General features: G+C 38.7%; 1 protein-coding gene across 1 annotated transcript in view; it reads right to left on the bottom strand.

Moving 5' to 3' along the window:
• Positions 1 to 14052, bottom strand: part of LOC132382315 (protein FAM227B-like) — a 235453-nt gene that overhangs the window by 163861 nt on the left and 57540 nt on the right. The window contains exons 9-10 of the mRNA XM_059952449.1: positions 6413 to 6539; positions 4319 to 4438 (exon numbers count right to left, since the gene is read on the bottom strand). Coding sequence (XP_059808432.1) covers positions 4319 to 4438; positions 6413 to 6539 — 247 coding nt within the window. The remainder of the gene's footprint in view (positions 1 to 4318; positions 4439 to 6412; positions 6540 to 14052) is intronic.

Below are 14052 nucleotides of genomic sequence, written 5' to 3' on the forward strand. Positions count from 1 at the left end.
CAAGTGCAGTAACATGAGAAGACCTGAACATGCTGGAAATCCAAGTAACGCACACAAAATGCTGGAGGAACTCAGCCTGGCCAGGCAGTATCTATGGTAAAGAGTAAACAGTTGAAGTTTTGGGCCAAGACCCTTCATCAGGACTGGAAAATCAGATGGCAAGTCAGAGTGAGAAGGTGGGGGGAGGACAGGAAGTGCTTGCTAATGAACAAAGTCACCTTTGTATCTGACACTTCAGGGACTGATAGGTATAAACATGGGGTGGTAGGGATCTTCATCTGCTATACTTTCCAAAGCCAATAGGGTCTTCTTCCAATGATACCAAACCCTGGCTTTTTCATGCTTGCTGGCTCATATTTCATTGATGTTCCAAAACCATCTTCCTAAGACTAAGATTTCCTGTTTCAGTCATCTACTCTTGCCCTCGATCTTGCGACAGCAAGTGCTAAGTTCATCACTCAATGCTCATAAAGCTTAAGGACAACACCAAACATGACTTTACACTCTCCTTTGACCTCAGACTATTTTCATCTAATGTTCCTAGATTCTGGATGTTATATACTTAATATTACAGTAATATTTGAGTAACTTTGTAAATATATTGTTTGGATTAAACATTCTTTATTTGTTTAAATAATTCATTATGGTTAGACACAAAAGTACATGAATAGCATACGTCATTATGCCACCATGTCAAATGTACGTGTTTCATTAAAGTAAAATCAAAAATAAAAGTAAATGGCTTATTCCCAACTCCATGTTTTCCTTTCAATTAGTTTTATGTTTTGGAGTTATAAAACATACATTGGGAATATGGTCCTAGTGATGAGAGGGGTCCTTATTCACTCTTAAACGTTTGCAAAAGACTCCTAGAATACTCCTCTAGATTTCCTCTCACCCCAAAGGGCTGTGTACTTAAAAGGGCCACTCAGAAGAATCTCAATACTCTGATCTGGAGCAAAAAATCTCTGAGTCAGGGAGCATTTGTGGAGGGAAACAGACAGCTGACATTTTGATTCAAAACCATTCATCTATTTAGACGAAGAGTGTCAACCCCAACACTGTCCATTTCCGTTCACAAATGCTGCCTGAGCTGTTGGGTTCCTCCATCAGTTTGTGTTTAGTGATTCAGGAAATGGGATCTACTTACAAGAACAACTGTTACCATGAATTCAAAATAATATCTATAAAAAGCAAAATTCATAATATAATGAAGATTTCATTTTCTACTGAAAGTCCAGTTCCCACATACCCAAGAGCCAAATTCGCTGCTGATAATTTTGCATGGTATATTCCTATACTCATGAGATATTATTCAACCCACTATGTCTCTGTCAGCTATTATTACCCATCTATACTAATCCCATTTTCCATCACTTGGTCCATAGGCTGCAATGCCTACGGATAAAGTTATCAAATGTGAATATAAGTTCATAAGCAGTAACACTAATGTGGGAAATGCACAGGTGTTCACTTCATAGAATGAAATAAGTCTGAATATTTTATAATGAGCACAAGATACTTCATAATATTTTTAAATATCAAACATGTAAATACAAATATTTCAATGAGGTATGAAGAATTGTGGATCATATCATTTGTCCTTGAACATAATAATATTAGATTCTACAAAATTGGTTTCAGAGAAGAACATGTACATAGAAAGAAATATTCTGAAGGGTGAGAGTTGTAATTTTCACAAATTACTTTATAGCAAGAACATTAATTGTCATAGTGCTGCAAAGATAGTGAATTAGTAAACTAGAAACAAGAAAGTTGTCTATCAAGCTTGCTTCACAGAGTATAATATCTGGAATACTATAACTAGATGTTCAATCCTAATCAGAGTTTTAGTCACCATCAGCTATGTACTGAGGAAAAGAAAAGAACAGCCAAAGAAAAATTAAGAGTTAAAACAGGGAAATTTCTCAGGTGCCATTCATGTGCTTCATTTAACTAGACTAGTGATAATTACTGGTATGAAAGGCTTAGCCTTATATCAATGATGATAACATCTAATATTTCTTTACAGCATAGGAGATTATTCATCTCAATAAGACTATGAGTCCAAAATAACCAAATTAATTCTGTTTTCCAAACATAGGCAACCATTTTAGCATTTTATCTCTTAAGAAGATAATTAAAGGTTATGAAGCCAAGCCGACTAGTCCTTAAAAATGCATGTTTTTGAACATACGGATTTGGAAAAAATTGCTTCAATAATTTCCAGACATGAATATTGAATCATAGAATGCTATATCACAGTAAAAAACCTACTTGATTTTCCAATCTCTGCTTCTGTATGTAGTTATCCTAAATTTAGATCCTTTATTTCAGTTTTACTAGGCAATGAAAACAATCATTCAGCATTTATATTATTAAAACCGACCATAATCTTGAAGAATTAATTAGGTTTTATCCTTACATTAACTCTCAATCCCTTTTTCATAAGCTCAAAATACTCAAGTAAATCTACACTGTAGCTCATACTTAACTATAACCATTAATCCCTAACCCTTATATCCCTTTATTAGACTGCATTTGGCATCAGAACCAGTCAGCCAGAATCGGGATGATTAGGTCATTCCCTTAATAATCAAGTTTATGAAACACAGCAAATTGTATGTGATCCCAAATGAATCATACTATTTTTCTGGAGAAATGACCCATGTTTTATGGGAGAGGGTACTGTAAGTTATTTATTTTTCATCACCTTTTAAATAGAGCAGTTACCGAGAATATTGGTTTTGCTGAATAGGAATAAAAAAACTGCAGATGCTGGAAGTCCAAGCAGAAATAGCAAATGTAACAAGTGCTTAGGAGATCAGGTAGCATCAATGGGGAGAGAATTAAAGTTGATGTTTTGGGTCAAGAATCTTTCCTCAGAATAAGAAAAGTAAGAAGATGACCATATTTTGAGTTGCAGGAAGGCAAAAGGACACAGAGAACAGAAGTAACACCAGTGATGAGGTTCAATGTAAAATTGTCCAGGTGATAATTAATTTACAAGCCTTGGGAGTTGATAATATGGATGCCAATAGTGGAACAATGTAACTTAAAATATACATGATGAAAGACATCCTAGATGACAATACATTTTGGGTAAGTTATGAATATCGAATTGGGTATAGGGTTGCCAACAGAGAGATTTAGAAGTGGTCAATGGTAATTGGTTGATTAGTGTCACTTGTACCAAAAAACGACGACAAGTTTTTGCTATCCAGATATATCATTCCATACATAAGAACAGTATGTCAATGAAGTATGAAAGGGAAAAAGCATCAGAATGGAGAATATAGTGTTACAAACAACGTCAATTATTAAACCGGGACATTTGACCAGGATCCAGTATAGGGAGTTGAAGGACACAAATGACAAGTAGATGAAATTTATATTATTTTGTGTGAACTGTGAGAAGTTATTTGATTGACCTTATGACTTTAAGGGTTACATAACCTTTGAGAAAATTAAGTTGAAATGTTTTGCTGAAAGGTGATGTTGATAGATCATTCAAAGTTTCCTGTCACCTTTGAGAGCTGTTAATCCAAAATGAAGATCAGAAATATATCATAAAACATGCTGGGTGATCATTTGCCAACATTCAGTAAACCTAATTCCAGGCTACAATGACTCATAACAAAATATTATAAACATTGCATGAAAATGAACACCATCTTTTACTGGGAACTGAAAGCAAATTCTGTGCATGTTCAAAAGCTTAGAAATAATATACCATAATACACAAAACAAAGAATCTTACTTGATCTAGTTGTACATCATATTTTATAATTCTTGTATTGGCAATCACTTTTAACTAGTAGCAAAGTCAAGAACATCAAGAGATAATCTGCATTCTCTGCCATAACATGATGGGATATTTTACACCAACACCAAAATTATAAATGGAAGGCTCTTGATTTACACTACAAACCTGAATGAAGGAAGTGTTGTGTCAGGGGTGCTGTATATCAATGGAGATATTAAACTGTATCTGCACTTGTGGTTGAATGCCCATCAGCAGATCTCAATGCTATTTTGTGTCTCATATTTCACTTCTATTGCAATAGTAATTGCACTTAAGAAAGTATTCAATTGGTTGTAAAGCATTATGAGACATCCTGAAAGTGACATAAGGGCACATTATAAATACCTGTCCTTCTTCCACTTCACAGTCAAGATGGACTTAAAATTTCTGTACCTAAACAAAACGTTCTCCTTTGTTCCTACTGCTTCAAAACTGGATAAGAAAAGAGAACCAGGAATCTCAGAGAGTACCAGAATTCTTTACCTTTCTCAATACACTATCATGTGTACCTACTTGCTTTGAGGTCTATTTCTGCCAGAACATTTTTTCTTATTTCAGAACCTCCTCTACTCATTGAGTTTTCTAACTGTTCCAGATTCCATTTTCTCCAGGAAAATTCTTCTGGCTTTAGCCCTAAAAGTTAAAGCAAAGCTTAGACCTGTGAACTTCAAGAAAATAGTTCCTTCTTTGTGCATGTAAAATTGACAGTGTGCATTTTTGAATTACTCATTATAATTAGAAAACTACAAATATTGCGAAAAAGCCAGCAAAAATATGATGCTGAAATACATCCTAGGTTACACTCAGACAGGGGAGTAACCTGAGATTATTAAGTGTTTTGGGTCTGTCAGCATCAGACACCCTCACCTAGTCGACCCAGCCAGGTTTGAAGAGGGCCTGGCTTATGTCCCAGCAGCACTGATCCACGAGTCACATCTTGATCTATAACCATCTGGAGGCTTGCTCAGCAGCCATTGTGATGGTCCTGTTGGCTTTTCTCTTTATAGCCCCCATTATGCCTAGGATAGAGTAGGTTCTGCAGATCAAGCAGCCAGCAAACCTCTACACTCCACCTCAAAAGACTTACTATGTGCCTTCCACCCCTGTCTCTGGCACTGTTCTGGTACTTAGCAATCTTACACTCAAACATTTCCTCACTCCAATCTTCCCAAGACATTGTCAGTTCTACCATGAAAACCTGCTTCGAGATTTCTGACAGAATGTTCATGTCAGGACTCAGTGATAATGATGCAATAATGTCAGGGAACTTCAATTGCTTGCCAAGATCCACTTCCAGTTGCCAGTCAGATGCTGTGGCAAGCAAGCCTTCTGGTGATCTGGCCTGAGGCTGTGGGTGGTCTCCAGTTTTGACAATGGCTCTGGGCATTCTGGGTTGGCAGAGGTGCCTACTATTGTTAAAGGCTATGGAGATAACTTCTGCCACTGCTTTCAGCAATTGGTCATGACACCATCAATGGCAGCCTTCTCCCAGGGCATTTGGGCAGATGCTGAAGATGTGTTCCATGGTGTTAAAATTAATGGCTACACAGTCACTTGCAATGCACATACGCATGTGCACACACCCATATGCAAGCACTGGCACATGCACGCACAATAATTAGTGCTAAAGGCATTGTGTGCAGTTTAATGTTGGCTCTGGGCCAAGACGTGCAGGACGATTATAAAACCAACAAGAGACTGCATCCACATCTGTAATTCATCCACTGACCCTATTTACATTCAATTATAGTGAAGCTCTGAATGACTAGTAATCCTAATAAAAAAATACCAAATTCACCATCCAGAAATTACAAGCAATAGGAAATAAAAGGAGAAAACTGCACATATTGTTTACTTTTTAAGATCTGCCATTAAGATGAATTTCAATAATATGTAATGTTTTTACGAGTAAATATTGCTGTTCCCTATATGCACACTGATCTTTTTTCATGATTAACTGGCAAATACACACAGCTGCAAACCATTTAACCATTGCGTTCAACAGTTTACATGAAGTTAGGTTTGAGGTACAAATATGGCTTTTGAAAATAGTTATGAAGTAAATTGCCATTTTTATGAAATGTGCCACGAGACAAAAAAAATTCCACAATCACCAATAACTATGGAAGCTCCATTATCTGGCTGATTGTGCGTTTCTGGATCTATGAGCAGATTGCAACTGCTATCAGGAAGGATACAAGGCAGAATTTTTTACGAGCACATTAAAATTTTGTTGCTCTTTCTAGTAAGAATAATTTACAAAAGCAGTCATATTTAATTCCATTCCTTGGATGAAGCCTTTAATCATCTATCAGCTCTCAAGTGTTTATTAATGTTTCTTAATGTGAATCTTTATACATCTTGATTTAAAAACATGCTGTCTTCCAGCAAGTGTGATATTAACTTTGTACGTATGACTAGGTACAAGATGAGAAGCGATCAATGAATACTGCTCAGAAATTTGGTTAAAATAAGAAAATATAAATGACAGACTTCTTACAATCTAAGATCAGCCAGATCATGCAGATATTAAATTTGAGAATTAAAATGCCTGCTTAAAATTAATTATGAACTAAAGACTGGTATTCAGAATCAAGGGATACATACCTGTCATCCACAGTGAGATGAGTTCAGTTAGCTCACTCTTAAATTCATCACCAAACTTGTTATGTGATCCTGGGAAAGACTTGTAGAAAACTGCAAAGATGGCTTGAGATAAACAATCAGGATACACCTAACAATAAATAAAATTTAAATATGTTAGTAGAATACTGTAAATTTTTAGGAAAATTGGCTTGTTCCCACATGTACTTTGCAAATTAGAAGCTTAGAGCAAATACAGGAGATTACATGGAGGTGTACAGGTTCATCAGGACTGGATTAGACAAGCTGGATGGAGGGAACCTGTTTTCAACACCAAATTCTTGGGGAGAAGATAAAATATGATATGAAAGAAAACTATTCTTAGAGAGTAATCACATTTTGAAATCACTGTCAACAGAATAACGATCTCTTTGATCAATAATGCTATGCCTTCTCCACTATGCTTATAACTTCTATAGTCTAGAATGTTAAGTTGCCAGTCCCTATCTTCTTTCAGCCATATAATTCTAGCCTTTTACTTAAACTACTTTGCACAGATACTTTGTATGTTAGTGTGCTTGCATGCATTTTACATAAAGGTACAAGAATGCATGTAAAAGTTGTGGATCCAGAACTGGCTTGCCCACAGAAGGCAAAGAGTGGTTGTACATGGGTAATATTCTGCATAGAGGTCGGTGACCAGTGGTGCACCTTATAGGGATCTGATCTGTGACCCTTACCCCGCGTGATTTTTATAAATGACCTGGATGAGGAAGTGGAGGGATGGGTTAGTAAGATTGCTGATGACACAAAGGTTGGAGGTGTTGTGGATAGTGTGGAGGGCTGTCAGAGGTTACAGCAGGACATTGATAGGTTGCAAAACTGGGCTGAGAAGTGGCAGATGGAGTTCAACCCAGGTAAGTGTGAAGTGGTTCATTTTGGTAGGTCAAATATGATGGCAGAATATAGTATTAATGGTAAGACTCTTGGCAGTGTGGAGTATCAGAGGGATCTTAGGGTCCAAGTCCATAGGATGTTCAAAGCAGCTGCACAGGTTGACGCTGTGGTTAAAAAGGCATGTGGTGCATTGGCCTTCATTAACTGTGGAATTGTATTTAGGAACCAAGAGGTAATGTTGCAGCTATATAGGACCCTGGTCAGACCCCACTTGGAGTACTGTGCTCAGTTCTGGTCGCCTCACTACAGGAAGGATGTGGAAGCCATAGAAAGGCTGTAGAGGAGATTTATAAGGATGTTGCCTGGATTGGGGAGATTGCCTTATTAAAACAGATTGAGTGAACTTGGCCTTTTCTCTTTGGAGTGACATAGGATGAGAAGTGACCTGATAGAGGTGTACAAGATGATGAGAGGCATTGATTGTGTGGATAGTCGGAGGCTTTTTTCCCAGGGCTGAAATGGTTGCCACAAGAGGACACAGGTTTAAGGTGCTGGGGAGTAGGCACAAAGGAGATGTCAGAGGTGAGGTTTTTACTCAGAGAGTGGTAAGTGCGTGGAGTGGGCTGTTGGCAACGGTGGTGGAGGCGGATATGATAGGGTCTTTTAAGAGATTTTTGGATAGATACATGGAGCTTAAAAAAATAGAGGGCTATGGGGAAGTCTAGTAATTTTTTAGGCAGGGACATGCTCGACACAACTTTGTGGGCCAAAGGGCCTGTATTGTGCTGTAGGTTTTCTATGTTTCTATGTTTCTAAAATATTGAAATTAATCTTTTTTCTCTATTCTGTTACAAGGTCCATTTTTGAATGAGGCCATGTAATTTCTATATGCAGATGAATTCTTCAAGAGAACAGCTTTGACTTGAACAATGCAAACCTGATTTTACTTTGCTGCTGAACTTTAACAATGCCATTTTAGTATGTGGTTGTTTTTATTACAAAGATTCCCCAAAACATTCACTCTTGTTCGTCATCAGAAAGTGAATCATCAGAAGTAAGTGGAAAGAAAAGTAGGAAGAATTTGAGAGTTCTTCCAGTAACAATTTTCATAGGACTTCAAGAAGGTATAACACAACATTCTCTGGTATGCAATGAGTAAGCAACATACACATTTTTGGTATTTCACAGTGGAAATGATTCAAGATTAAAGAAAATACAGCAGTGACTTGAACAGATGTTTCTCTATTGTTTTCAAAATTCTACTTTATTTTTCAGCAACTGTTCTCTTCTGTATCTAAAATGTTCTGTATTGTCTTTTTCTACTCCCTTCATTCACCTCCCTTTATCTTCCAGCTAGAACAGTTTTAATTAACAATCACCGATAGCATTTCTCTCACCTAGCCAATCTTGATCATCACCTAATCGGAGACACAAGAGATTCTGCAGATGCTGGAAATCTTGAGCAACATGAGCAAAATGCTGGAAGAACTCAGGAAGTTAGGCAACATCTATGGAGGACAAAAAACAACCAAGCCAAGGAAACAAGCGTTTCCTTTGCTTCCTTCCATCCAAATCAATGTTAGTGATTAATTGGCATATAGCAACAAAACTGAAAATCTGTTGAATAGTGCCACAACAACAACCTCTTACTCAACTTCAACTAAACCAAAGAGTTGATTTTTGACTACAGGAGAAAGAAACCAGGTGTCATAAGGAGAATGGAGGTGGAGAGGGTCAATAACTTAAAATTCCTTGGCATTATCATATCAGGGAATATGTCCTGGGACTACATGTAAGTGCCATTATATTAAAAAAAGAGCAAGACAATGCCACTATTTTCTTAGATATATGTGCAGATTTGGCATGTCATCTAAAACTTTGACAGACTTTGAAAGTTGCACAATGGAGAGTAGACTGGCTGGTTATTGTGGTTCGATATGGAAAGATTAATGTCCTCAAAAGTTTACATAAGGTGGTGGATTCAGCCTGTCTGAGGGACCATAAAACATAGGAGCAGAATTCGGCCATTCAGCCAATCGAATCTGCTCCACCATTCCATTATGACTGATCCCAGATGCCACTGGACCCCATACACCTGCCACATAACATTTGATGCCCTAACCAATCAGGAAAATATCAATTTTCACTTTAAATATACCCACGGTCTTGGCCTCCACAGCTGACTATGGCAAAGCATTCCACAAATACACTACTCTCTAGCTAAAAAAAAAATCCTCCTTATCTCTAAAGGGTCGCCCCTCAATTCTGAGGATGTTCCCTCTAGTTCTGGACACCCCCACCATAGGGAACATCCTCTCCACATCCAGATTATCTAGTCCTTTCAACATTCAGCAGGCTTCAATGAGATCGCCCCACATTCTTCTAAACTCCAGTGAGTACGGGCCCAAACCTCCCAAGCACTTCTCATGTGTTAACCCCCTCATTCCCAGAATCACTCTCGTGAAACTCCTCTTGACTCTCTCCAATAACAACACATCCTTTCTAAAATATGGGGCTGAAAACTGTTGGCAATACTCCAAGGGTGGCCTGACTAGTATAATATAAAGATTCAGCATTATCTCCTTGGTTTTATATTGGCATCTAGAGCATTAGAGAATCGTGGTCTGATCAGGGACAGTCAGCATGGCTTTGTGGAGGGCAGATCGTGTCTAACAAGCCTGATAGGAGGTGATCAGGCATATAGATGAGGGTAGTGCAGTGGATGTGAGCTACATGGATTTTAGCAAGGCATTTGATGAGGTACCACACTGTAGGCTTATTCAGAAAGTCAGAAGGCATGAGATCCAGGTAAGTTTGGCCAGGTGGATTCAGAATTGGCTTGCCTGCAGAAAGCAGAGGGTCGTGGTGGAGGGAGTACATTCGGATTGGAGGGTTGTGACTAGTGGTGTCTCACAAGGATTGGTTCTGGGACCTCTACTTTTCGTGATTTTTATTAACGACCTGGATGTGGAGGTAGAAGGGTGGGTAGGTAAGTTTGCAGACGACACAAAGGTTAGTGGTGTTGTGGATAGTGTTGAGGATTATCGAAGATTGCAGAGAGACATTGATAGGATGCAGAAGTGGGCTGAGAAGTGGCAGATGGAGTTCAACCCAGAGAAGTGTGAGGTGGTACACTTTGGAAGGACAAACTCCAAGGCAGAGTACAAAGTAAATGGCAGGATACGTGGGAGTGTCGAGGAGCAGAGGGATCTGGGGGTACATGTCCACAGATCCCTGAAAATTGCCTCACAGGTAGATAGGGTAGTTAAGAAAGCTTATGGAGTGTTAGCTTTCATAAGTCGAGGGATAGAGTTTAAGAATCACGGGGTAATGATGCAGCTCTATAAAATTCTGGTTAGGCCACACTTGGAGTACTGTGTCCAGTTCTGGATGCCTCACTATAGGAAGGATGTGGAAGCATTGGAAAGGGTACAGAGGAGATTTACCAGGATGCTGCCTGGTTTAGAGAGTATGCATTATGATCAGAGATTACGGGAGCTAGGCCTTTACTCTCTGGAGAGAAGGAGGATGAGAGGAGACATGATAAAGGTATACAAGATATTAAGAGGAATAGATAGAGTGGACAGCCAGCACCTTTTCCCCAGGGCACCACTGCTCAATACAAGAAGACAAGGCTTTAAGGTAAGGGGTGGAAAGTTCAAGGGGGATATTAGAGGAAGGTTTTTACTCAGAGAGTGGTTGATGCGTGGAATGCACTGCCTGAGTCAGTGGTGGAGGCAGATACACTATTAAAATTGAAGAGACTACTAGACAGGTAATATGGAGGAATTTAAGGTGGGGGGTTAAATGGGAGGCAGGGTTTAAGGGTCAACAGAACATTGTGGGCCAAAGGGCCTGTACTGTGCTGTATTATTCTATATCCTATTAAATAAATGCCAACATTGCATTTGCATTCTTTACCACAGACTCAACTTATAAATTAACCTTGCATATGGACTCCTAAGTCCCTTTGCACCTGTTTGAATTTTCTCCCCATTTAGATAATAGTCTGTGCTTGTGTTCCTTTTACCAAAATCCATTATAATACATTTCCCAACATTGTATTCCATCTGCCATTCTTTTTCCTATTCATTCAATTTGTCTAAGTCCTTCTGCAATCGCATTGCTTCCTCAGCACGACCGAACCTCCACCTATGTTCGTATCATCTGCAAACTTTGCCACAAAGCCACCAATTCCATTATCTAAATCATTAATGAATGTAAAAAGTAGCAGTCCCAATACTAACCCTTATGGAATATTACTAGTCACTGGCAGCCAACTAGAAAAGGCTCCCTTTATTTCCACTCACTGCCTCCTGCCTGTCAGCCATTCCTCCATCCATGCCAGTATCTTTCCAATAGTTTTGAATGCCAAACTGAAATCCAGAAACAGCATTCTAACATGTGCCCTTGTTTTCTAGGTGTGTAAGAGCCAAGTGCATGATAAATGCAGTAGCATCTGTCTTAAAGCGGTTCCGTCAATAAGCATATTTGTAAGTGTCCAATGTGGCAGGAATGGAGTTTTTGATATGTGCCATTACCAGCTGTTCAAAGCACTTCATGACGTATCAGTACCAAGGGGCGGTAGTCATTTAGTTCTGAAGGTGTGGAGTTCATTGAGACAGAGAAGATGGTGGCTGATTTGAAGCATGTGGGACAGCAGCCGAGATGAGTAAAGTGTTGTAGATGACCATGAAGACATCAATGTGCTGGTGTGTGCACCTTCTATGTACTCGACCTGGGATGTTGTTTGAAGTAGAAGAAAACTCCGTAGGCCAAGCAGCAACTTGAAGAAAAGAAACCCGAATTAACATGTCAGGTCCACAACCTTATAGCACAAACAGAAAAGTGAAGACAGGCAAGTTTTAAATTGAAGACAAACACAGGGATCAAAGTTGGAAGTTCAAAATATTTATTAAGAAATTATGTATGTATCGCCATATACTACCTTGAGATTAATTTTCTTGCAGGCATTCACAGCAAAACAAAGAAATACATTGGAATTAATGAAAAACTACACACAAAGACTGACAAATAACCAAAGTGCAAACGCTTTATGGGGTCGGACACTCTGCAGAGTCCATCTCAGATTTCCTGCTATCATAGATGGTAGCTTTCACCTGAGTGGGGCAGGGGGTAGCTTTTGTGGCTGGCATTCTGTTGCATGGTTTGCAGTGTGCAGAAAAGTTGTATAGAACATTAGCAGGGGAGCATCAGCATTACAGCTAATGCTGTTTATTCTTGCAGCCACTGACGCCCAGCCACATATTCTAAGCATCACTATTGGACAGGTAATCCTGACCTTTTAGAGTGGAGAAGGAGTTTGCTCTCTTGATGTCTAAGATGAGGTTTCTCCTAGTTGCTCTGAGAGCTGTTCTGTCACCAGACTTGAAGGCAGTGCCCAGGCTTTTAGTAGGAAGCACACCCCAGTGTTTCTGACTGGACCACGAGATGACCATTCCTCCCTACCAGTGACAGCCCACCCCATCACTGAGCACATCTACAAGAGTGTCACCACAAGAAAGCAGCATCTCTCATCTAGGAACCCCACCATCCAGGCCATTCTCTCTTGTCCTAGTTGCCATCAGGATGAAGGTACAGGAGGCAGATCTGTTTCAACCATCAGGTTCTTGAACCAGCATGGATAACTTCACTTAACCCAACTCTGAGCTGATTTAACAATCTATGGACACTTTCAATGACTCTACAACTCATGTTTGCTGTATTATTTATTTATTTATTTTATTTGCACAGTTTGTCTTCGTTTGCACTTTGGTTATTTGTCAGTCTTTGTGTGTAGCTTTTCATTAATTCTAATGTATTTCTTTGTTTTGCTGTGAATGCCTGCAAGAAAATTAATCTCAAGGTAGTATATGGCGACACATACATAATTTCTTAATAAATATTTTGAACTTCCAACTTTGATCCCTGTGCTTGTCTTCAATTTAAAACTTGCCTGTCTTCACTTTTCTGTTTGTGCTGTAAGGTTGTGGACCTGACGTGTTAATTTGGGTTTTTTTTCTTCAAGTTGCTGCTTGGCCTACTGAGTTTTCTTCTACTTCAGATTTCCCACGTCTGCATTTTGTATTTGGCATTGAATATTTATGCCATATTGGCTTCTCTATCATAAAGCCAACTCAGAAAAACAGGCAGAACAATCCAGTATTTAATATTTCAGTAACACGAGTAATATTGTAAATATATTGCTTGGATTAAGCATTCTTTTTTGCTTACATAATGCACTGCAGGTTATAAGTAAAAGTAAGTAAATGGCATATGTCACTACTCCACCATCTCATATGTGTGTACCTCACTTAAAGTAAAAGCAAAGTTAGACTCACTCTCAAATTGTCCTTTCAATTTTATGTTTTATGTTTTGGAGTTACAAAACACAACAGTGACAAAGAGGAAGATTTATTTGAACACAAGGTGACTACCCATTTGCTGAATTGCAACAAGATGCTCGAGGTTTAAAAAAAGTGAAGTAAGCAACGATTGAGAGAAAAATAAAAAAGATGCAGGATGTGCTTCTTTGGGAAGGAATAGGAATGGTCGAGTTAAAAAAAAGCAGAAAGCAGAAAAATTCATTGGTTCATGAACACTGTGTAGGAGGTGATAATAATCATAAAGCAGAGATAGCTGGCTACATCAGAAAGATTAGCCAAGAATTAACTTGATATTCTAACAGCGAATTGAGGAGTGTTTTGAAGCAAATGAAATAGCTAATGAAAAGCGAGTGCCAGTTTTGCTGAGTGTATTAGGTTTGA

Source organism: Hypanus sabinus, chromosome 28 (assembly GCF_030144855.1).
Source record: "Hypanus sabinus isolate sHypSab1 chromosome 28, sHypSab1.hap1, whole genome shotgun sequence".
Taxonomy (NCBI): Eukaryota; Metazoa; Chordata; class Chondrichthyes; order Myliobatiformes; family Dasyatidae; genus Hypanus; species Hypanus sabinus.